Source organism: Polyergus mexicanus, unplaced genomic scaffold (assembly GCF_030449975.1).
Source record: "Polyergus mexicanus isolate NDT 795.1 unplaced genomic scaffold, iyPolMexi1.0 SCAF_11, whole genome shotgun sequence".
Classification (NCBI taxonomy): Eukaryota; Metazoa; Arthropoda; class Insecta; order Hymenoptera; family Formicidae; genus Polyergus; species Polyergus mexicanus.
Window position 1 is genome coordinate 8,442,636 of NW_027223331.1, and position 24,200 is coordinate 8,466,835.

The 24,200-nt window shown below is 33.6% G+C and overlaps 4 protein-coding genes across 8 annotated transcripts in view; 1 reads left to right on the top strand and 3 right to left on the bottom strand.

Annotated features, from left to right (window-relative positions):
• Window positions 1–95: 95 nt before the first annotated feature.
• LOC138937538 (nuclear protein AMMECR1) lies at window positions 96–3,442 on the bottom strand. Its single transcript, XM_070303908.1, has 4 exons — window positions 3,146–3,442; window positions 2,064–2,174; window positions 1,778–1,983; window positions 96–1,674 (listed from the first exon to the last, which is right to left on the bottom strand). Exons 1-4 carry the CDS (start codon window positions 3,358–3,360, stop codon window positions 1,508–1,510), a joined length of 699 nt encoding a protein of 232 aa, XP_070160009.1. The 5' UTR covers window positions 3,361–3,442; the 3' UTR covers window positions 96–1,507.
• Window positions 3,443–6,406: 2,964 nt separating this feature from the next.
• Window positions 6,407–9,721, bottom strand: LOC138937537 (uncharacterized protein CG5902-like). 2 transcript variants are annotated; one of them, XM_070303906.1, is made up of 4 exons: window positions 9,278–9,721; window positions 8,447–8,557; window positions 8,033–8,238; window positions 6,410–7,928 (listed from the first exon to the last, which is right to left on the bottom strand). In XM_070303906.1, the coding sequence occupies exons 1-4, from the start codon at window positions 9,694–9,696 to the stop codon at window positions 7,762–7,764; spliced, it is 903 nt and encodes a 300-aa protein (XP_070160007.1). In that variant the 5' UTR covers window positions 9,697–9,721; the 3' UTR covers window positions 6,410–7,761. The 2 variants fall into 2 exon arrangements, with proteins under 2 accessions (XP_070160008.1, XP_070160007.1); XM_070303907.1 differs by lacking the exon at window positions 8,447–8,557 and having other exon boundaries at window positions 6,407–7,928.
• Window positions 9,722–10,643: 922 nt separating this feature from the next.
• LOC138937613 (serine/arginine repetitive matrix protein 2-like) overlaps window positions 10,644–24,200 on the top strand; it is a 72,436-nt gene continuing 58,879 nt past the window's right edge. For 2 of the 4 annotated variants that reach the window (XM_070304027.1, XM_070304029.1), the window contains exon 1: window positions 10,644–11,023. In XM_070304027.1, coding sequence (XP_070160128.1) covers window positions 10,945–11,023 — 79 coding nt within the window. In that variant the 5' untranslated portion in view covers window positions 10,644–10,944. The remainder of the gene's footprint in view (window positions 11,024–24,200) is intronic. The other 2 variants (XM_070304028.1, XM_070304030.1) reach the window with 1 other exon arrangement.
• On the bottom strand, window positions 15,765–20,253 carry LOC138937620 (venom acid phosphatase Acph-1). The gene is made up of 7 exons (XM_070304066.1): window positions 20,021–20,253; window positions 19,474–19,581; window positions 18,740–19,005; window positions 18,260–18,416; window positions 18,067–18,190; window positions 16,880–17,091; window positions 15,765–16,675 (listed from the first exon to the last, which is right to left on the bottom strand). The coding sequence occupies exons 1-7, from the start codon at window positions 20,111–20,113 to the stop codon at window positions 16,385–16,387; spliced, it is 1,251 nt and encodes a 416-aa protein (XP_070160167.1). The 5' UTR covers window positions 20,114–20,253; the 3' UTR covers window positions 15,765–16,384.

A 24,200-nucleotide genomic window follows, 5' to 3' on the forward strand; every position in this document is an offset into this window, starting at 1 on the left:
AAATATTAAAATCTAGTTAAAAGTTAATCATAATTTAATTAGCATTATTAATATAAAGAAACCTTTGTTGTAATGAAACTTTGGCCTACTCTAAACTAATATACTAATTCAAACGCCTTTAAACTTCATTGTAGGAATGGTATAAATATGTAACATTAAAAGTTTATACAACATTTAATATCATTTAATGTCACTTTTATATTTCAAAAACAACACAATCCGAATATATTATTCAAAACAGAAAAAATCGATATCCATACAAAAATAAATTAGTAATAATAACTCAATAAAAAAATCTTTTAAAAGAAAAATCTTTATTTATACCATTGATGCAAAGAAATTATGTATAGATGTTAAGTGTTATTGTATCAAATATTAAGTATAATTAACGATTACACCTTGAAGAAAGAAAGTAAATAATCTTTTTTAAGCTTTAAATGACAACGTGAGCACATTTGTATTGTTTTACAGAAATTAGAGAACTTTTATAGAAACTCTGATGAAATCACTATATATATATATATATATATATATATACTTGGCCATTTTTAAGAAAATCAAAATATCTATTCTGACACTTTAAATCTGCTTTTAATGACTCAGGCAATGTAAAGAAGTGACCAGATGATGAATTTACCAAATGGATGGACTGATATAATCACTTTTAACTACATAAACAGTATTGTGTGTGTATTACAAAATTCTTTGCGCCATTCGTTTCCCATATGTTAATGAGTGTCAAATGTCCTAGCATGATGGCAAAGCTAATCTTACTATTTACATAGTATTATATTGATTAGTATTATAATATCAAATGATAAGCATTGAACAGCAAACTAAACTTGCGTTATTGCAAATAGATTATTTTTATTATTTCCAATTTAACAATCATAAAATTGTACAATACGAGAACAAGAATCTATCTTATACAAATATCTAGCCAATATTATTTATGCTCACAGCAAATATTATTTTGGAAGAACATTGCCACCATACTCAAAATTGTACATTTTTATTATTTGAGAAATATTATTATACAAGGGCCAGAAAAATCGTGAAGATAGAATAGAATAAACGCTATTGAACAATAAAAATAAAATAGGCACCAATTCAAGCAATAGAAAATTGTACATAATAGCCGCCTTCAGTGTTATTTTTTTACGCCTTTCATTCGATTAATTTTTTTTTGCTTCACAAAAGTTTATGAAAGAATAACAATATAATGCACTGAAGGATGCAATACATAATTCCATTAAAATGGTGAATAATTCTGCATAGGTACCACAACTGAAGGAATCGGTGGCATTGGAAGTGTGTGTATGAATGTGGGGTGATTCGGCTGAACCATAACTAATGTATGTTGTTGATTGGCCATGAAGGAGTTGTATTGAGTTGTAGTACTGTATTGTGGGTAAGATGCATTAACTGTGTCAACAGTATTTTTGTAACAAAATGTGCCAGCAGTTTGGCAAGGTAGGGGCCCTTGAATAGGACCCCAAGCCAGCTGCTAGCATCTTCGATTGTGCCAATGTGTCATGTAGTCTTGATAGCTTACAGTAATCTTCTCGCTCTGGTATCGAGTCAGTTTCACACTGCGTCTAATATCTGGTGTAACTAAGCCCTTGTAACCACCCTTATGTAATAATGAATCTATTGTTTGAATCTGGTCCCAACCTACATAGAAAAAAAACATTAACTTAGTAGATTGTAAAGAATATAATGATCAATAAGCTAATACAGTAACAATTCATAACACAATGGGCGCATATTTATAAACCTTGTTCAGTTGCAACATCAGGTAAGTAAGTAGCGGTTCTCTTATTGCCCTTTTCATTATGGAATTCTATGCGAATCCCATGGACTCCTATCTCCCAATCTAAGTAATCCACACCATCTTCAAAGTGCCGCAGGATAGAAACGCTTACATGTAAGCGTGGAAGTTCTTCTCGGGTTATAGGATTAAACCGCGAATCTTTAAAAGCACTATAAAATATAATTAATTATTTAAAAATGCATTTCATAATTATAATCTAATCAAATTAAACATTAAAAAGATATATTACCTAGTGGTAGCATATTCTCTAAGTCCTGCATGTAAGTGCATGGCATTGAATGTACCAATACAGCCACGTAGTCGCATATCTTTGCCAATAGTCCATGTTACAAACAGCGGACTGAAAACATATGGAAAAGTATATATTAATAGAGTAATTACAAACCACAAAATACACATTGACGGATTTGTCTTATAAAAGAACTTGTGCTACTATTGAATCTTTGATACAATTTTAGGTATGAGCTGTATAAAACGCTAATAACTAGATTTTTTTTTGTAGTCAACAAGCTTATTATTATCTTCACATTTAAACAATTATATAATACAAATATGTATAGGTATACATAAAATATATTACACTAATAATCAATAATTATATTTCTTAGATACAACATCAGCAAAATAGAATAAAAAAGAACAAAAAAGCATGATATGGGAATCGATTTTTTTATTTATTATAAATCGAAGAGAGAACTAGCGCGTGTAACAACAAAGGCAGAAAACTCCAACGTTTACATATAGATAAATGGACCTGAACAATGCATTTTGCATAACCTCGACATGAGGTTGACAGTTCAGAATAGAAGATATCAAAAATACAAGACGCGCATCTTATAAAAAACGAAGAGCCAGCAAATGTACTCGTAGCCTGCCTTCCTCCTCCTCTTCACCCAACGCAACGACAGTGGTTGAAAACATAAAAGCGAGAGCGGTTTCAACAAAGAAGCGCGCTGGCGTGGGTGGCGGGAGAAAAAGGACAACGACGAAAGAAAAAAGGCGCCTTGGCAGAGGAGAGAATGGAACGGTGGGAGCGGGGAAGACGCGCACGGGGAAGCCACGAGCGTGAGAGAGAGATACAATTGGGGCAACGCATAGTCAGCACAGGGAAAGAAATAGTATTCCTATTCTGCAACTTAAACTTTTAATGATAAATTCGCTATCATTATGCGTCGTTGCGCAGCTATTTTCCGATACATTTTAACTGCGTAACGAAATGTAACGGTAACGAGATCGTCGTTAAGAAGTTAGAGAATAGCCCTATAGGGAGATGCTAGGTGAGACTAGCTCAACGTGGTTTTTTTCACTCACAATGCTTCGTTGCTGAAGTTGGGCGGTTTTGGTGGGTCAAGTTGGTGCAGTTGGCAGTACAGGACATCGAAGCAGTAGAAACCCATCTCGGGTTGCACGATCGGTGTATTACGTATACGCGTACCGTTCGACAACACCGTTGTGCCGTTGCACGGTGCACCCGCGGAATTGTTGTTCAGCTTTTGCTTTTTCGTACCGCAACAGCCGGCAGCCATATTTCTCTCTTACAATTAGCCGTTGTTGTTGTCGATTACTACACGACTCGAATTGCAGACGCGAAACGCGAACTGCGGACCCGAACGGTCTACGACCCGCGTACGCGTCTCACTCTCTCGTCTCGCCGCCCGTTGCCCGTCGCGGCCACCGCCACTGCCGTCATCTAGCGTGCTGTGCCGCGCGCGCGCCCCGTCAGATGACGCGGCGCGCGCCAAAACAGCTGTTTCATCGCCCGCCATTTCGTCTCGCCGTCCTTTCCGCCCGTCCCTCTGTCAATACAAACGACGACATCAAAACAACGTTCATTCATTCGCTTACGAATCGCGTTTTCGCTTGTATTTCTCGATGTATTTCTTACGATTGCGGCACATAGCATGCGACAATGCATTTTACGCGTAAAAAATGTATAACGAATTATTTCTATTATTTCTGAAAAAGCGAAAGATTGATCGATGATACGTCGTTTTTTACACGACTATATGCAGTGTGCAATGCAATGAAATGCGTGTTGTTTCCTTTTAAGAAAGTATGATTCAGTGATTACATTTTTAATCTCTACTGCCTCAAATCAGATTAATTTTAAAACAACGATGTCGTTTATTGTAGATTTTACAATTTGGTACGTAAGTTTGATATTTTTTAAACGTTAAATAACATTTATTTGGCCGAATTCAAAAAAGATGAACTCTTTAACTTTTTATATTACATGATTCATATATTTCTTTTTCTCTTCTTCCAAGTTTATCATTCGTAAATTATACAATATAGAGAATATCAAATTTAAAAATTATTTTTTTATTCACGAAAGATGTGCATGAATTGATTGTACGTTTTGTTTGCAGTTTAATTTAGCGAGTCTTTACGAGACGAAAATCAGCGTAGCGAGTAAAAGCAACGGATATCAGCGAGCTTTTATAATTTTCCATTTCCGCACGATTTACTTACCGCGGCAACTACGAAAAATCGTGTCTTTTGGCGAATATCCGATTTGTCACGCACCCTCGGCCGTTTCTACGAGGGTGGAAGAACGGCACCCAACTACGTCGTAGACGTCAACATAACGTAAGTCGGCGTAAACGAACAAAGATCGCATAAATAGCGCGTCGTTAACGACGAGCGACGAGGCGTGCAATTTCCTTGGATTCACAACTTCTCGGGCGATGAGAAACGGATGCACGGACACGATATACGGCTCGAGGATTCGGCCGGAACACGGCAACATGTCGACGCCCGTGCGCCAACCCGATGGCCGCTGGGGAAAGATCAACGTCGAACGCCTACAATGGGAAATTGTCATCGGGCGTAAATTACCCCGACGGTAATGCGTCTGCCGAGTACGCGCTCTTACGCTCGAAACACGCGTGCGATTTAACACCGTGATTGCCGCCGATATACACATCTACGACGCGACACGATCAGGCCGACTGTGCGTCGCGACGCCGGTTGCGTGTGCATCTACTCGCGCGCGTGACACCGCGGCGCCATCTCGTAACTGTTCCTTTGCATGATTAGGAAATATATATATATATATATACATTATATATTTATGCATGATTTGTATGCTTTCAGCTACGCTTTTTTCATACTCTTTCTGTATTTGAATGAGATAAGAGTGCATTTTCCACGCATAGCATAAAACAGAGATGTATATTGAAGCTTTTAAAAAAAGAGAAAGAGAAGAAATAATGCAGGAAAAATGAATTTTACAATAATTTTTATGACAACATAAAATTGTCTCTCCGCAATATGCTAATATAAAATCTCACAGAGTTTTATATATTTGTAATATTTTTAATTTAAGTTGCTATATTCGAATATAATCAATTTATCAATGAATAAAGAACGATTTTACGGTTTTTTCGCCACATTATTAATATATGCAATCAAAACAGGCATATGTTCGCCTTGTGCGATATTAAAATTAATATTATACTAATATCAGAGAAAGAAGATATCAAATATAACAATAAATAATAATTTGCAAAAGTATAGGCTATGCTTAAAAAATTATGAATATTTTTCTCCATGTAACTTTATATTAAATTTTATTGATTATTGAGAGAAAGATTAAAGTAAATTGTATGCACACACGTATGTTTACTCTACGCAATTCCAAAATATGTACTTGCATGTACCTATATGGATTTCTATGAGTTTTACAAAATACTAAATAATTTATTCAATAAATTTATATATAATATAATAATTACCGAATTCAGTTGATACTTACAATTAATGCTCTATTTAATTGTATTAATAACATCAGTAATTTGCTTTGTAAGTGCATTTTTATTGTATTTTACAGATCAAATTCTAGAAACACGAATATAATTTACTAGTATATATCGCAAAATATAATTACAATACTAGTTAGAATTATTTTCGTTTTTAATTATAAAAATGCATCATTCATATATGCATAAATCGTAACATCCATTACACATATAGAGTCCCATAGGTCAAATGAGCGCATACATGAGTGAAGTATGCATGGCAGTTAATTGGACGTTTATGCTGAGACTCAGAAGGCAAGATCTTTTTCAGGAACTCGCTAATTATTATCGATGCAAAAACTATATAAATAATAACGCGAACTCTCTAATATGAATAGACATAATATAACAAAGATGCAATAACAATTTTCATTTATTTTTAACACAAAGTTCATTATAATATAAAAGATATAATAAAGCACGAATAAAAATTGGCAGTGTTTAAAGCTCGCTATTGAAAAAATAGCTGGCCGTTCAAAAAAGTAAAATTTTAATGCCGATAAATATTACTAATTTATATAGACAAATATTTAATTTATACTATATAATATTATAAGATACGATTCATTTACGAAATATATATATATATATATATATATATATATATATATATATATACATATGTATATACATATATACATATTAATAGACGTACAGTGTAAGATATTGTAATTAGTGTAATTATAATATTACGAAATTATGATGTATGAATCGAAAAAACATTTAATCTTAAACTCACAATGAGATCTTTATATTTTTTCTCACTTATATCTAACTTATATTTAATATTTTTAATATTTATTTATACATTTTTTTTACTATGTTATATATATTTGCTCCTTTTAAAATTTGACTAATTAAATCATCAATTACAGACGATTTATGTCACTTTTTTATCAAGTTTATTGTTTTATATAATAAAATGTATAGTTGATATATTTTAATAAGGCGAAAATCTTTCTATCGCGCGATGTAAAAAGATTCATACTCCGTGATACGAATGAAATATATATTTTAGCGAGAAATATATTAAATTAAAACAGAGAGAAATTATGTTTTTATTAAAAACTTAAAATTTTTCTTCAATTTTCACTTGATACATGTCTAAGAATAATTTATGTCATACATTATACAAAAATGGGATAATTTCGAGATATCTCAGTTTGTATATTAAATCTTGTGAAGCAGGCAGTGAATTTTAAGCATACTTACTATGCTATACGTAATATTCATTATCATTCTTATATTCGTAAAATATTATTTCGAAACAAATACAAATATAATACATATACAGATTCTTTATAATATGCTAACAACGCGAATTGCTATTATGAAAAGAAAATTGAAAAAAATATATTTATGAAAAAGTAAAATTAATCGATAGATATAATTAAGCTTTTTTGTTGTTTATATATCTATAAATTTTCAAAATCGATAAATTATAGGCATTTTAAGAATTATTTTAATATAACATTTAAAAATATTTAAAACATACTAATGCGTATATGTATAAATTCAATTTTTAATCAAATTGTGAATATCAAATCACGCTATATATATATTTGTGATAAATATTAATATCGCGATTAATCGATTATTTATAATTCCAACATCAGCACAACAATCAATAATTAGGCGGTGCCATCATATATGAAGTTATTATTCTCAAGACGGAGCATGCGGTATCATAAACGGGAGACTATGTATACTGAGACACAAAAATATACACCACTTTAAACAGTGGAAAATCGCGAGAAACAACCGCTTCCAGTGTCATTTTCGTTTACGTACCCCACGTTCCGTGTTTTCCTGCATAGAAAAGCGATATGGTGGTTGAGGATAAAGTGGTGCAGGCGGATAGGACGGACCTGCGTTATCCCACCAGAAGGGTGAACTGTTGCGTATCGGTACTATAACTGGGGAAATTGGGGGCATGGGTAACGGATGTATAAACGTCGAACGATTAGGCTGTGTCACGATTTGCGAATGTTGTCGACCGGATGCGAAGGAATTATACCGAATGTTATCATTTTGCGAATGGGACGAATTGATTGTATGGGCGTTGTTATAGCGAGCTTCAGCGGATCGTTGAAGCGGGGGCCCTTGGTTAGGACCCCAGGCGATCTGCTAGCATCTTCGATTGTGACAATGCGTTATGTAATCTTGATAGCTCACGGTGACTTCCTCGCTCTGATAACGAGTCAGTTTCAGGCTACGGCGGATATCAGGTGTGACTAGACCTTTGAAGCCACCCTTGTGGAGTAGAGAATCTATTGTTTGTATCTGGTCCCATCCTGAATATCGGATTGAACGTAATTTTTTTAAAGATAAAATAAAGATAGAATCTCGGTAATTTCTAAGACTTGTGCTATTTTATACTATCGGATCGGATACGCACCTTGCTCCATAGCTACGCTGGGCAAATAAGTAGCCGTTCGCTTATTACCCTTTTCATTGTGAAACTCTATGCGAATTCCATGCACGCCCACTTCCCAATCTAAATAATCAATTCCGTCCTCAAAATGCCGCAAAATCGACACGCTTACGTGCAAGCGTGGCAACTCGTCTTGAGTTATGGGATTAAATCGAGAGTCTTTGAATGCGCTTTAAAACACAGATAAAACATATATATATATAACGATAAAAAGAGTTGTTATTATCTCACTATGTTAAATATTATAGTTATTTGCATAAAAAATATACTAAATTCTAATATATTGTATATTCTACGTCTTTTACCTTATATTTTTCTCTCATATATGTATTTTTATTAATTATGTTATATATCTTAATGTGAGAAGCATTGTCTCACCTAGTTGTAGCATATTCGCGTAGACCAGCATGTAAATGCATCGCATTAAAAGTACCGATACAACCCCGTAATCTCATATCTTTTCCTATTGTCCATGTCACAAATAATGGGCTGAAAAGACGCACCCATATAAAAAATTTTATATTCAGACACATTATTTTTTAGACAACAAATGGATAAAAAGGAGAAAGCAAAATACAATCAGATTATATCGATTCCATTGTATTTAATAATAAAAATTTAGATTTTATCATATGATTAATGTACAAAAAAAAATAATTTTTTTTTGTGTGTTCGATAAAATATATAAATATTGTAAAAATAAATACAACAAGAACAATAGCAGTTTCTGAATTTATCTTTCACCGTAAATTTTTTTCGAGATAGTGAAATTAATATATATAATAGAGGAGTGTATGTGATAAAGCATAGCAATTATTCTTATTAACGTTTCTGTGGACATAGTAACAACAATATGCGTCCTCGTTGACTTACATAATTAGCATTAAATTTGACGAGTAGATTTCTCGAAAGGTGTCAAATATCGAAAATGAAAAAAAAACTGACTAGTTCGCGAAATATAATACACATATATAAACAAATACATATAAAAATCTGATAATTATATAATTAACATAAAGAGATTGTGCCCTTTTTCTATAACTGTAAACATCGAAATTTAACCTTAAAAATCATAAAAACCTTCGTGACGCGGATAAAGCGCGTCATCGAAGATAAACGGAGACAACAGCTGATGCGACGCGTGAGATAAGACGGACAGAGAGGGAGACAGAGAGATAGAGAGAGATACATCGCGCGAGAGCTACTCACAACGCCTCGTTGCTGAAGTTGGGCGCTTTCGGCGAATCCAATTGATGCAGTTGGCAATAGAGCACGTCGAAGCAGAAGAAACCCATTTCCGGTTGAGCGATCGTCGTCGGCTTCCTCGGATGAGGCGCGCTGTGTCGTATGACGGTGCCGTCGCACGATGACAGGCTCGGCGCCACGCCACCGCCGCCGCCGCCCAGCCTCTGCTTCTTCGCGCCGCAGCAGCCGGCGGCCATGTTCCTCCTGGACGATTCACCAGCGAGCACTGCCGTCTCGGTTCTTTTTCTTATTCCTCGTCTGCGCGTCTCCTCGCCACGACGTACTCTACGTCGACATCGTCGCCGACGCGTACCCGATCGCGTCCGCGCTCCGCTAGATGTCGAGCCAGCGGTGACATAAACAGCTGTTTCTTTGCCCGCCATATGTAGTACGACGTCGCGTCATCGCGCCATTGATAATTAGCGGTGACACCAGACGCCACTCGCTAACGTGCCGCCGCCACCGGCCACCGCCGCTGTCGCTCGAAGTTGTCCGTGGTCATGCGCGAGCGAAAGGCATGCGGACGGTGGCGCACTCTTCGCGTCCTTTCAAATTTTCTATTGAATATATTAATCTTTATAATGTTCAGTATAATGGAAATAGCGTATTGTACTGTGCTGTTGCGTTTTGTTCGGCTATATCGTCTATGATTTGACGTCGATGCGCGAGGAACGACAAACGCCGAAATTCCGCCGACAAATATCCGATCTCAAAAATTCCAAGATGATGAAAAGGAATTCAAAGATAAAAAAATTCAAGGTATTAATGATATATAAACCAGTATTTATTTAAAAGAAAATATAGAAATGCCTTAAACAATACTCGATGATAAACGGAAGATCGTACTACATTGTAACGTTTAAAGTGGTTTACTCGAATATTCGTTTTCAATTTCTTTGTGAAATATTTTTAATAAAATATCTCGGATAAAAGATCTTATTCTTACGTGGGATGCATGCGTGTAGAAGTAAATAATGCATAAAGTAAATTTGTGCCTGAAGCACAAATTTCTGTTATCCAAACATGAAACGTGTCTTATTGTCAGCTGCAACGGAGTCGGCTTGCGCGGATACAACACGATTCAAATTCCTTTCATATTTCTCAATTTTTTTATCGTAATTCGAACTCTATCGAGTTGTATCTATATTATGAGATTTGACCGTTTTCATTCTCTTTCTCGCTAGGTATACGCAGTGTTAAATCTCCGGTCCGTTCTTTACTTGACCCGCAGAGTGGCGCGCGCCTGCGCGCATCTCTGAAGCGCGCCGCGCAAATTGCGAAAGCGAGTCGCGGCCGCGTAATGACGTTGCCGGCAGCAAGGGCGCCTGGATTCCTAGTTCCTTACCTGGCACCTGCTGCCTACGATGTTGCGCTGCCGTTGAAGGCCCGAGGCGTGACAGCGTACTCAACCTGGCAACGTGCGTCACTCGCTATCTGTCATACAATTCGCCAAGTGCATCTCGCGATGCTTTATCATCTTTACGAGCACGCCGCCAAGCGAACGGAATGAAATTCGCGCTTCAAATTCGCAAGCGAAAACGATTTATCCCGATTCGTGCGCAACGAATCCAAATGCGTGCCGATGCAGCGACTCGAGTATTACCAGCATAGGATTGGATTTTCAAAGTGCAATGCACCTCAAGGATAACTTCGAATCGCAACCGATGCACGCAACTTCGCTCGCAACATCAACCTTTGGACTCGTCGCCGGTAAGTCCTTGCTTTTTTATTGAATCCATTATCTGTGCCGCATCGGCCGAGACTTCTCGTATTATTGCAATCTTCTCTGATGTTTATTTATAACGTCTTCGAAGTTGACGCGTCCATGTGCATCTCGGCGCGCGTTACATAAAACGACAGGCGCGTGCGATTAAATGCTAGTCACGTTCGCGCAACCTGACGCACGTCGTCGGCGTAAAGTCACGTCTCGCGAGATTTTCCAATTTCATCAAAACGTCGACGAATGGACGTCAGCAATTTAGTAAACAGGATGCATACGTCACAATTTTTAATATCGAACAATATGAGGAAATCAGTTAAATTATTTTTTTTCTTTTTCTTTTTTAGAAAATTGTATAATATTCCCAGAAGAAATAATAATATCAATAATTCATTAATATCGTGTGATTTTTTTTTTATAATTAAAGTCATAGAGTCGTAAGAAGATAACTTACATTTGTATATTTATGTTTCCACAGTATTATAAGCTCTTTCTCTTAGCGATAATCAGTGATTAACAAGTTGCGCGCACAGCGTACATGGATGAATACTCGTGTTATCTGTTTTATCATTCAATCGCATCTTAGGTAAGAGTCTCGTAACTCCGAAAACTATTCGGCCGCGTAGCGGCCGAAATTTCCCATCGGTACTCTCGGAAATTGATTACATTACGTCAGGTATTTATCCCGATAATGAGCGTCACTGGCTATGTCGTCACACGTTCCAATTCACGTGCAATTATCGCTAGTATCACATCGTATAATTTACGAGATACAATCAAACGCATTACAAAAGTTATAAAGTGCTTCATAATAATAATAATAATTTGCATATATGCATATATGCGTAGAAGAAGATTTGTAATATCATTATTAATTTTAAATTACTTTTGTGATACAGTGTATATTATTTTTATTCATTACGCGTTATGATCTTACTTAGAGATTCTATAGCTTACGTCAAGATTATGATTCATCAAAACGTTGTTGATTCATGGATTAATGAATTTCGTCTCCCCCCCCCCCTCTCTCTCTCTCTCTCTCTCTCTCTCTCTCTCCCTCAATTTGTAAAGGCTTTCCAATATTTTTCGGAATTTATCGCGGAGAATATCACAACGATTCGACATAGGGTACAATCCTGCCGAAACATACAAAATGCATTTGCCGGTTTAAAGCATCAGTCGCTGTTGATAATGCACTTGCTCACATACCGCGGACTCGATTTCGCCATTAGTATTTCGCGAGAATAAAAAAAAATTTCGCCGGAATTTCGATATATTATTGCACGAGACGATAAAGATCATATGCGCAGAATGGAAAAATTCGTTAATTAAGAAAAATTTCAGAACGTCGAATAAAAATTCGACTAAAGTGATAGTCCGTTTTCCCTATCGATTAATTCAATCTCGCTTATCTCGTCGTTCGATGAATTCTTCGTAATTTTTCGTAACAATTGCGATTATTACCGTCTTTCCAACTTTGTCGGATTTTTCCAAACTGATCTTATTCGCCTCCGAAGTTTATATTTTCTCCCTTAGAACGCATAGATACGCACACGTTACTTTCTATCTCATTTATTGTCTTACTGTATATACCGAACGTTAAAGATGAAAATAGACGAAATGTTAAAGCAGGATTTTTTTGAACGATCAAATATTGCATTTCATGAGCACGAATCTCAAGCTTTGTCCTCGACCTTCGGCAATGACAAGAAAGGATATATTACAGTAGCTACATGAATGCTTGCAGCATACACAAACACACACACACACACACACACACACACACACACACATACACACAGAGGAATGCATTACATCTTTTATTTGCGATACGCTGTGCAGCCGAAGAAAGCGCCTATAAGAAATATATGACGGACTCATAGTAAGCTCTTTCTTGATGCATTTTGCATAAGAATATTTTGAATAAAATATTTTTAAACAAAAAAAATAAAGAGATAGCGAAAAAGTAATTCGTATAAAAAATAAGAAATTATTCCATTCAAGAAAACATATTAATATTGAAAAATTTATATTCTGTTGTAACAATTTTTAATATTTATAATCAGCTATATATTATGAATATGTATGTATGGGTATAATGATTAAATTAGAATATTAAATTAGAATATTAATTATATGTTTACACTTTTTTATTACTTTCTAATATTTATTGTTGTCATGTAACAAATAACAAAATTAATCACTCTATTAATTTTATTTATACTCTTTATATAATTTATATAATTATATTTATATTCTATCTTGCTATTATATTTGTGTGGCAAAATCTCACATACACGCTGGCAATCGACGAAATATCGAAAATATTTAAAGAATGGTTAACATACGCGATGATGGAATTTGCGTAATGCAAACTAGAAATTCCTCGCGATGCTCCTTCGCCGGCACTGTATCTGCGCCTGTCACTTAAACAATCGTATGTCTATCGAGAAACCCTTGCCTTGAGAGGACATTAGCTACCACTCATCGGTGGTATGCATTCCCACACCTTCACCTTTATACGCTTGTAATTTGCCATCTTTTATGATAAGGTACACATGTTCTCAGACGTACGATCATTATTCATAAATAACGCACGTTACAACATTTCTGCTTCTTGTTAACAAGCAATTGATTTTTTTAATATCATGCAAAAATTTCTAGTATTTTTACGTACTATATATTTTTATAAAGAATTATTATAACAAGATTATACACAATATCTTTTCTAACGAGAAGAAATCTCTCACTTATATTAGACGTCTAAAGTACGTGTACTTTGACAAACAAATATGAATTATCGATCGCGTTAACGACCCGTTCAGATTTCGGAGCTTCAACACTGTTAATTATTTAAATTGAGCGGCGCGTACTTGCACACTTTGTATATGTATAATTTCGTATAAATTAGCATAGCAGTTACTTACATATACATATAGCGCGTATCGAATAGTTCGAAGCACGCTGGACTATATCGGAGTTGGCAAATTATGGATAACGTAACCGAAAACGTTTCTCTTACAATTAATTTTGAAATACTCCGCCCGTTAGTTTTTTTATTAGAAACGAATCAATATATCGCTTGAAATTTAAATTGATATTTATTAGATGTACAACTTTGCTCCCGCCGTTTTTTTTTTTTCCGAAATTCGAGGCTTTATTGTAAAAAACTGGTTATACATTTATGATTCAAAGTATTGTCCACTACTTTCTCTTTCTTTTTAATTTTGACTCGAGTCTACATTAAGTAACGCCTCCAATTCTGCATCTTCGAAAACCTTCTCTCTTCCACCGCTATGCCGGTCTTCGACGTGAAAATCACCGTTCTTGAAGCGTTGAAACCACTCACGACACGTTCTTTCGCTAATAGCGGCTTCACCATAAGTATTTGAGAGCATTCGATGAGCCTCAGCCGCGGATTTTTTCATATATTGAAGCAGAAAATTAAAACCTCCCGCAAATGACGAGAATTTGCCTCGTAAACTGACATTTTCAATGGAGAATAACTTTATGATGCAGACACAAATCGACTAATGTTTCTATGGGGTTATGTTGACAGATGCCCAAGTTTATCGCATGACGTCTATGATCTATTTATTTCGACCACTACTTACCGCTAAAGCCATCTATAGGAAAACGGCGGAAGCAAAGTTGTACACCTAATAATAAAAAAATATGTGACGTATTACAGAAATAACAATACTCTCATAATAGTGGAAAGAGAAACAGGTTAACCAAATACGAGCTTTTATTCAGAATAATTTATAGAGTTTGCATTTATACCGATGCCATTATTCGTACTAATTCGAATAATAACTCGCTATTTCAAATCGGGTCGAATAGAAAAGAGAGGGAACAGAAGAATCGTCGCGCTATTAATTTTTTATACCGTTTTAATTCTTGACCGCGCGTTGGATGTACTAATCTCGTTGATAATAGAAGAGTATAAAATAAGCGTATTTGTGGTATCGTGATACCACATTGTGACAGTATGCCATCAAGAACCGTCGTTATGTAAATAACGCGCTTCATACGAAACGCACTTACTCCTTAACGGATGCATTTTAGATGCACACGCATTCGTACGTAGTTTCGCCACGCAAGGTGAATCACCGTAACGAAAGTGCAGGGACCCCTCTTGGTTGCGCGTATCTACGTCAAGATGCTTGATTCCATGCAGAACGGAAAAAGACGATCAAGGATCGCGCAGGAGCAGTGTTTCTCAAACATTTTAGCGAATTGTAAATATTGTATCGCGCATTATATGCAAATAGAGATATTATAGATCGTCATTTTTCTCTTTTATAATTTTAACCATTCCCCAAATTAAAGCGACGAATGTGTCGATCGAAATCGTGATATCCATTTCTATCTCGTGTAAACTGCTATTCGATCGCGTTCAGGTTCTTGAACTCTTTATCTCGACGAGAATAGAAGAGTCAATCTGTTCGTTTTGAAATCAAATTTGCTCCAATTTTGCATTCGCCGAACGAAGAACTTAATCCGATCACGATATCTGTGACATTAAAACGACTGTCGAACGTTTATTTTTTACATTTCCAGCAGTTATTTTCCATTATTTTCTATTCTATCAGTCTGATATATAAAACATTGATAACTATATATTTAATACGTAAGAAACTAATTTTTATTGTGTAATACTGTCAAATGTATCTATATGTACATGTAAAATAAGTACGTGTATGTAATGGCAAAAAACACATATTATAATTATTCATCAATTTTTCGGTTTATTAATATTTGATTTTCATTGAGCTTTACTTATAAGGTCATAAAAATACAATATCATTCAATATATTAATATTAACGAATAATAATAAGGCGATTTCTAAATATTTATATATGGCAGTGGATAATGTCACGGGATGTCGTAGGTAACTTTTACCGACAACATTTACTTACGAACATGAATAATTGATTAAACCCGACGTAGGCTTTGAAAATCCCACGCTCTAGATAATACGTGTTTATGAATGAGATGTTTGTTTTGAAATGATTACGATATCGACTACAATAAAATCAATATACCGTCAGCTATTTACATATATATATATATATATATATATATATATATATATATATATATATATATATATAGTGATAGTGTAACAACACTTGCGGTAAAATACATCAACGAGCTAACCGCACATACGCAGCGAAATGTATAACCGCAACATCGTTGGGCCTTCCGAGTACTCTTATAGTTCGATGAAGTATTTCCGATACAAGTATCGGTCAGAATGCGAGCCGGGTCGATTATTTTCACAACTATTTCCCTGGTTAAAAGATCACGTTCCTTGCGAAAAAAAAAAGGAAAATAAATATCCAGACTATATCCGTATTGAATCACTTTTGTATACGAATTTTGACGCAAACGCGAGTAGACCGACAAAGAAGATGTATCGCCAAAATCTATCGTCGGCTATACATGTCGCCGACGATTGATAATGCGGTATAAGATCCTCCGTCGTTTTATCATTCCGATGTCGACAATAGTACTCGTCGTCATTCGGCAAAACATCCTTTACAATATCGAGAAATTTCACGAAGGGACACAATTCCGTGCAACCTGGGATCGTCTGTACAATCAGTCGTTCCGTAACGCCAGTCCACAGTAAGACCTGTGAATACTCTATCTAAAATATCTTACAAATATCTTATAAATATCTTATAACAGGAATATAATATATCGATTTTTTTTTCTACTATATTTTGAAGAATAGATTTGTTATCGATTGTTCTGTATGGAAAATCTAGCATGCCTATAGATTAATTTAATTCCTGGGTTTATTTCATTGATAAAAAAAATGTAACATGTAACATACCCGGACGTAGTAAATTCCCTCTTTATCCTGGAAAGTTTCTAGAATAATTGTAGAACCATAAGCAGGAACTGTTGGTTCATTTGTTCCCAAAGCATAGGCAACGGCAGCTATATTGACTTCGTGACTGCCAAATAGAAAAGCTTTTCTGTCATGTGGCAATTTTCCTGCTCTTCGTTCTCGGATATCGTCCACCATTTTGCGTAGCAATATGCCTATGTATACATAATAGTGCATATAGAATTATAATAAAAATCTTAATAGAATTTTGTTTTAAATAATGAAGGAAAAATTGTGTCAATTATATATGAGAGATATTCTCAGAGTGAATTATCATACTAGCAAACATATTTTATTCATTTTAAATATGAGAGAAGGTATGATTATATAAGTCTGGGAACGCATTCTTTTCAAGTTATAAATGCTTTCTGCCCGCGGTAAAGTTTTGCCAGAATACTTAAGAAATTCATAGAGCTTTGATCTTAAAGAATGAATATCACGTTTCCTTTAGTTTTAAAGGAATTGTTGGAAATTATTCCCTCTCGTAACGATACACATTTTACACTGTCGTTTCATAAGTTTAAATGTAGACTGGATTTAGACAATGCAGGATAAAATATAGATAATGATATATCTGATATTCTCGTCTATTTAACTATTAATTTTTTAAATTAGCGGCAGAAAATATACATTTTTTTTTTTACATACCTCGTGTATTGTACACTGTTTTGAGAGTATATCGAAATGTAATACTCGTAATATAGTATTCATAAATACATCCAATTGGTTGAGAGAATGTATATTTATTTTCGCTAATTTTAAAGAACAGAATATCAAGTATGCTATAATTTTGTCTTGGACATTCACTTTGATATATAATTTACTACATGTATTATATATATATGTAGATATAGATATATATATATATACACGTATATTATATTAAACTGACTAGAGATTACATGACAAGTACTATCAGTATTTATTATTAATACAAAAAATAATTGTATTTGTGTAATCTAATCTTGCTAAATAGTACTCTGATGCAGAATTTTTGAAAAAAAAAAAAAACCCATTATTTTCACTGTATTATATATTATACAGTTGATCTTTTTTTCCGGGTAAAGAAAATATCAGGGTTTGCTAGTATATTTTAGAGACGTTTTTTTTTTTTTAATAATCGTACCAACCTCCATTTAATTTCCTCAAAGTCTTTGTATACGATCGAAGTTTGAAGTCCAATTCTATCATCTCTTCCATCGGATTAGGATAAACATTCTGGGTCCACTTTGGTAGCGTTAAATTCTGTGCAGCCTGAAAATGATCGTATGATAAAAATGTAGATGAATATATTTTTTAGACGATCGAGAAATACGTGCTCACCTCTTCCTTGAGTAAATTATACATATGGGTAACTGCTTCCGTACTGTTAATCGATTTACCAGAATGATCGGTCAAATAATCCATTACGTTCTTGTATTTATTAATTATCTCTTTTGTACTGTCCAATTGAAGGAACCGTTGATATTCTTCTCTGTATCTAAAAATCAATAAAAGGGATAATAACTATGTTTTTTAATTGAAATATTACTGGAGAGAATTATATACGAAGCATATAAAAATGATAAAATAATTGAATATTTTTCTTTTTATTCCTTTTTACTCTTTCTCATCTTGCGCATTGTAGATAAAAAAATGAATAAATATATAAACTAAAAGGGAGAAAATAAAAAAAAAATTCGTTTGTAGACGTACAAAAAAGTACAAAGAAGATCGGCAAAATGAAATTAAAAAACAAGATTTAAGGATCGCCATTTCGTTATAATGTCCCTGTGATTATTAAATTTCCGTAAAATCACTCACCGATGGCAGTAATGCGGAAACAAGAGATTGTCAGTCTTGTACGGCACGAAGAACGTCCACGTTGGAATCCAGGGCAAGTGTGGATTCCAGGTTTGTCTCTCGGAGGGCGGGAATAATCCTGCCAGGACCAACTGGAGAGACAGTTGGGTTCGCGGGACATCCGTAGATCGGGCATAGATCTTGGCCGGCCAATAATCCGGACCGAAATATTGATCGTATCTACCGCGCAGCATTGTCCCGATTTTGTATTCCCGCATCTTGCCTTGCTAATTGTACGAGAGAAGACATTAATTAGATAAGTCTTCGAGAGATGGATATCGGAAGATTATACGAGTTTCTTTTAAAGACGAAAATATTTACTTCCCCTTCAATTCAAAATAACAATTATTTATCGAAATCAGATAATTAATTTTTTTTTATTTTATGAAAAATATCGTAACGTGTAAGACTTTGGATGATGAAATGGTAAATGTTAAATGCTTATGTTCGCGTTATATAAGACGAAGACCATAAAATAGATAACTGCTTTGTTATAAGCGAGCTTTACGACAGCGTGTGATTTAATCTACTTTTAAAACCCATGAGCAATTCGAAAATATGGCACAAAACAACAATATATTATAATACACGATTTCTGAATAATCAAATCATGCAATTGCTGATATAGTTAAATTGATATTGCTTAATTATAGAAGACGATATTTTATTTTAATTGCTATATAATTTTTACTCACATTAGTCAAATCGCCGTTTCCTATCGGGTAGTAAGAGTATTCTCGATGCGGATCATTGGGATAATTTTGATACTCTCGATGGGGCACTTTGTCACCATGGCGAAATACCTTCGAAACAAAATGTACATATGTAAGTTATGTCGTCATCATCTATTATCATCACTGTCATCTCACAAACTGTCACGATAATGCAAATGTTTTGTTACTTGTCTTTCGTACGAGGGATCGCTTTCTCGTAACTTCTTAATTTCTCTCAAAAACTTTTCTCGACATCAAGCTTACATCTGCATGATTCGCGCGTCGAAAGTACAATATGTATCTGCTTTTTATTGATTTGAAACAATTTAGAAATAATATTCATTTTGCAATTTTTGAAAGAAAAATAATATCGAATGTCTACTTTTTACTGCAAAAAAATTAAAGAAAAATGAAATTTTCGAAGATAATAAAATTCATTCACATTGTTATTCACACACAGCTTTCAAAAAAGAGATTTTCATTGATTTTACGAGTACGCGTATCTACGAAAAATTAAATAATCCTTTACCACGTGAAGTAATTGCAGTTCCACATCAAGCTCGGCCGATGAGACGAAGTTAATAAAAAAGAAGGCGAAAATCGTTGAATGCATCAGAAACATATTCACGATCTTCCCGAATATACTTTCGATTCGCACGAACACAATTAATGCGGCCTGAATGACGGTCGCGTTCAGAATCAACGATTTCACGGCACAACCTGCGGATTGTTTATATTTCTACTCTCGCCTCTCTCAGCTGGCATCTGCGAGTACGGGTGGGATAAGGAACAGTTAAATAGGCTCACAGTTCCGATTATTTTCATTAGCAATCAATTAATAGGAAGGCCAATTAGAGCCCAGACGCGGTATTTAAAGCGTAAACGAATTATTATATTTTGTTAAATATATATTCAAGATGTATTATACATTAATTCAAACGTTTCGATCCATTTCGGGACTTTTTCAATAACGTCGAGGTGGATAATCAAAAATTAAATAAAAAATAAATATAGTATATAGTAAAACTTCATAAGGCAGAGCAATACAATGAGCGAAATAGTGAACAGAACGCAGACAAACTAAAATATATGTCTTAATGCGCATACAATATAAATATATATAGAGCCTAATTTACGAGTCTAATCAATGTAACCTTTATTATGCTATTTTTTTTTTTTTTTGTAATAAGAGGCTCTATACATATTTATATTGTATGCGCACTAAGATACATATTTTAGTTTGTTTGCGTTTTGTTAAATATTTCGCTCATTGTATTGCTTTGCTTCATGAAGTTTTATCATATACTATATTTATTTTTTATTTAATTTTTGATTGCTCATCTCGATTTTATTGAAAAGGACCCGAAATGGATCGAAACATTTGAATTAGTGTATAATACATCTTCAATGTGTATTTAACAAAATATAATAATTTGTTTATGCTCTAAGTACCGCGTCTGGGCTCCAATCTATTAATTAATTTTTATTATTCAAGCTTCATTGAATCTTTTATTATGTTATTTTATTAGCAAGTTCTCCGCTCTTAATGACGCTTTTTGATCCTTTTTCTTTATTTCGATCGTCATCTTCCTTGAAGGACACCTAACCAAATAGTAAAAACCCACAGAAAACCGCAGATGACGTGAATCACGTTAGGAATTCTCTGACATTTTTAGATTATACGTTCACATTCCCTATTACGCAATGTCTTATTTATAAAGCATGCATAGAATCATTATCGCGTCATTGTGATGAAGTAAGATTTATCATGTTTGACACATTTTAAGGTAGATACTTTTCATAAATGTGCAATAAAGTATTGCAGATATTTGTTTGAAGTTTTTTTTTTTTTAAATATGTGGATGAAAGAAGTATTACTTTTAAATTGATACATATATAAATTTCTTTTTTAATTAAATATATAATTTTTATGTGGCCTGATTTTTCTTTTATAAAGTTTCAATCTTACAGCTAACTTTTAACTAACCAGTTTTATAAGATTTAAAAGAAATAAAAGACTATCTTTTTCAAATTATTTTATTAAAAACTTCAAAAAATTGGTATATATTGATATCAGCCACATATAATGGTTTTATATAATAGAAAAAGATAAGATAAAAGAAGAATTGAGGATTATACATATATCGGCAAGAATTTCTGTGACTAATAAAAAAACAGAAAATATTTTTTCATTAATTTCTTTTTACATTCTCTAACGCATCTAAATATCAAACTCATAACATTATTATTTTATCTAAAATCACTTTACATAGCACATTTATTTTATGTCTTTAATTTGCATTTTTTTTTCTCTTAACTAAAAAACGCTTTCTGCATATTCATGAATGTATTTTATGAGTTTTGCAAATTCTTGGTTGTTCCAAGTTTATCTGCAAGTGCGTAAATAAACAAACGGAGTTGCAGTTACATAAAAACGGTATTTCGCCAACATGTAAAATGTAAAGTTTTAAGAAGTTCTTTTTACAGAATTCTTCATTTATATATATGTACAATATATATATATATATATATATAATGATATTAAGTATATTAAACTTTTAACTTTCTGAGTTCTGCTTTTATTCGTTTTCTTTTAACAAGGTTAATAACCTTTTTCTAGATACATATATTTTTATATATATTCCTCATATTTTAGAGATAATATCACATTTCTTCATCCAAGCATTTCTTATATTTTTCTTATATGTATCACATATCGACATTCGTGCGATATATCGGCATACTAAATTGATATGTCGTATCAGGTGCAGACATGCGTTAAATCGACTAGTTCGAAAATATCATATCATTAAAGTCCCAAGGCTATCCAGTCTATTCTTTTAGCTGTAACATCGTGCGTGCTTATATTTTATTCTTTCTATAGATTTAGCATTGTTACAGTACAATCAGAATATTAAAAGAAATTATTTATTTTAAAATTGTGGGATTTCTCTTTTAATTTCCTAAGAAAGATTTTTTTGTATATATAACATAATTATATCTCGAGTAAATTTTTTAGAAATTTTATCCGTTTTTCGTTGATGGAATCAATGCGATCCTGTCATTTATCCTTATCCACGACAGTTCATGAGAATTCAAGAGAATCTAATGATTCATTGATGATCGTGAATGACCGAGATGAGACAGCGAGCATAAAGACTTTGTCGACTTGTGACACGTTTTTTACGTAAATTTTGCGGAATCATCAGACTTGTCTTCACTACACACAATGGATTTTCCTTCCATGATTCGATTCATGGAAAGCAAGGAAATCTGAAAGCCTTTCGAGGCAAAAATAAAATGCGTAATTTGAGATCTATTTCAACATCGTATAAATTCCTGATTAACATTTGCGACGGAATTAATTAATTTGCGAGACGGTAAAATGATATGTTCAAATAATCATTTATATAACGTGTAGTTATGAAAATAATAAACCATATCGCGCGCGTTAACGTTTGCGCGTCTTAATTTGCGGAACAGTAAAATATATTGGCATTGCTGAAATAATTGTTTACGTAACATGTATAAAAAAAATTGCCATTATACACATACAGGATGTATCAAAATTACCAAATGTTTTGTTAATAGCAGATTCTCTGGAGAAAACTATAAATGGTTAATCGAATGCTGCGGAAAATATTTTAAAAATTAAACTTTCTTTAATACGTCTTTGATATTGTAACTACTATTAGTTACAATTGTCATTGATGATAACATACTACGTTATAATTAACGATTAGCCTGCGAGTAGTGCATGTATAATGATTTCGTAATCGTGACGACCACAGTGGGCTCGATAATGACGCAAAAGCATGTATAATTAATAACTGGAACGACTCAGGGAAAAAAATACCATAAGCTGTTACACTGTTGATTATGTCATATACATATATTTACTGATGTATGCTCTTACATGAAAAAAAAAAAAAAGCTTTCATTTTAATTTTTAACGCAAGATGTGAAAATTCTTCCTAAGAATTTTCCGGTATATTAAAACATTTTGAGAATATCTGCTCATTAAACTTTTTGTTATAAATGTACAAGTCCTTGAAGTTTGTTTTTTTTTTTCTGTCACGGTTGATGACTTTTTACAACCTGATGAAATTCTATGCTGTAATGCGTCATATTTGGAAAATTCCGCATATATACATATATGCAATTTACAATAAAATTAATATTTATAAAACTCTCTCTCTCTCTTTATCTCTTTTTTTCTTCTGTTGCAATTATATGTTTTGTTATTCAATCGATATATTAGATCTGTACAAAATATATGCACGTATATTAGATTTATTACAAAATAAGAAAACATATAGTTTTTCATATGTGGGGTCAATGCTATTTTAGCGTAAGATCAAGTAAACGAGATCAAGTGTTATTATAATATCCGTGTGTGCATTATGTATATCCGTGTGTAAATTATGCTAATAAAACGCCTTTCGCGCGACCTTCATTTTGCTTATGTATTCACTTGCTACAACCACGTGAATCATTATAAATTATTTAATGCCTAATCTCCTATATCGCGTATATTTCTACCTTAATTGTGTAGCATAAAATGCAATAATTGTAGGTACTTATATAACGATCGTCTACGATTCAAAAAAGTAAAAGATTGATGATGAATTTTATCATTGTCGAGGATTCATCAATTAACAATAACAACTTTTCTCTAAAACAGAAATACTTTGATTGTTAATTTGTTA

Bases quoted from the DNA above. Each gene is read 5' to 3' on its own strand.
- LOC138937537 (XM_070303906.1), bottom strand. From the start codon at position 9,696: ATGGCGGGCAAAGAAACAGCTGTTTATGTCACCGCTGGCTCGACATCT. The intron at 8,239-8,446 runs GTGAGACAATGC...TGTGTTTTAAAG, and splicing joins CGCGAATATGCTACAACTAG to CGCATTCAAAGACTCTCGAT. The intron at 7,929-8,032 runs GTGCGTATCCGA...TCCGATATTCAG, and splicing joins CAGCGTAGCTATGGAGCAAG to GATGGGACCAGATACAAACA.
- LOC138937620 (XM_070304066.1), bottom strand. From the start codon at position 20,113: ATGTTTCTGATGCATTCAACGATTTTCGCCTTCTTTTTTATTAACTTC. The intron at 18,417-18,739 runs GTGAGTGATTTT...ATTGATTTTTAG, and splicing joins TTTCCGCATTACTGCCATCG to ATACAGAGAAGAATATCAAC. The intron at 17,092-18,066 runs GTTGGTACGATT...ATGTATACATAG, and splicing joins TTTGAGGAAATTAAATGGAG to GCATATTGCTACGCAAAATG.
- LOC138937538 (XM_070303908.1), bottom strand. From the start codon at position 3,360: ATGGCTGCCGGCTGTTGCGGTACGAAAAAGCAAAAGCTGAACAACAAT. The intron at 1,984-2,063 runs GTAATATATCTT...TATATTTTATAG, and splicing joins AGAGAATATGCTACCACTAG to TGCTTTTAAAGATTCGCGGT. The intron at 1,675-1,777 runs GTTTATAAATAT...TTTTCTATGTAG, and splicing joins TGATGTTGCAACTGAACAAG to GTTGGGACCAGATTCAAACA.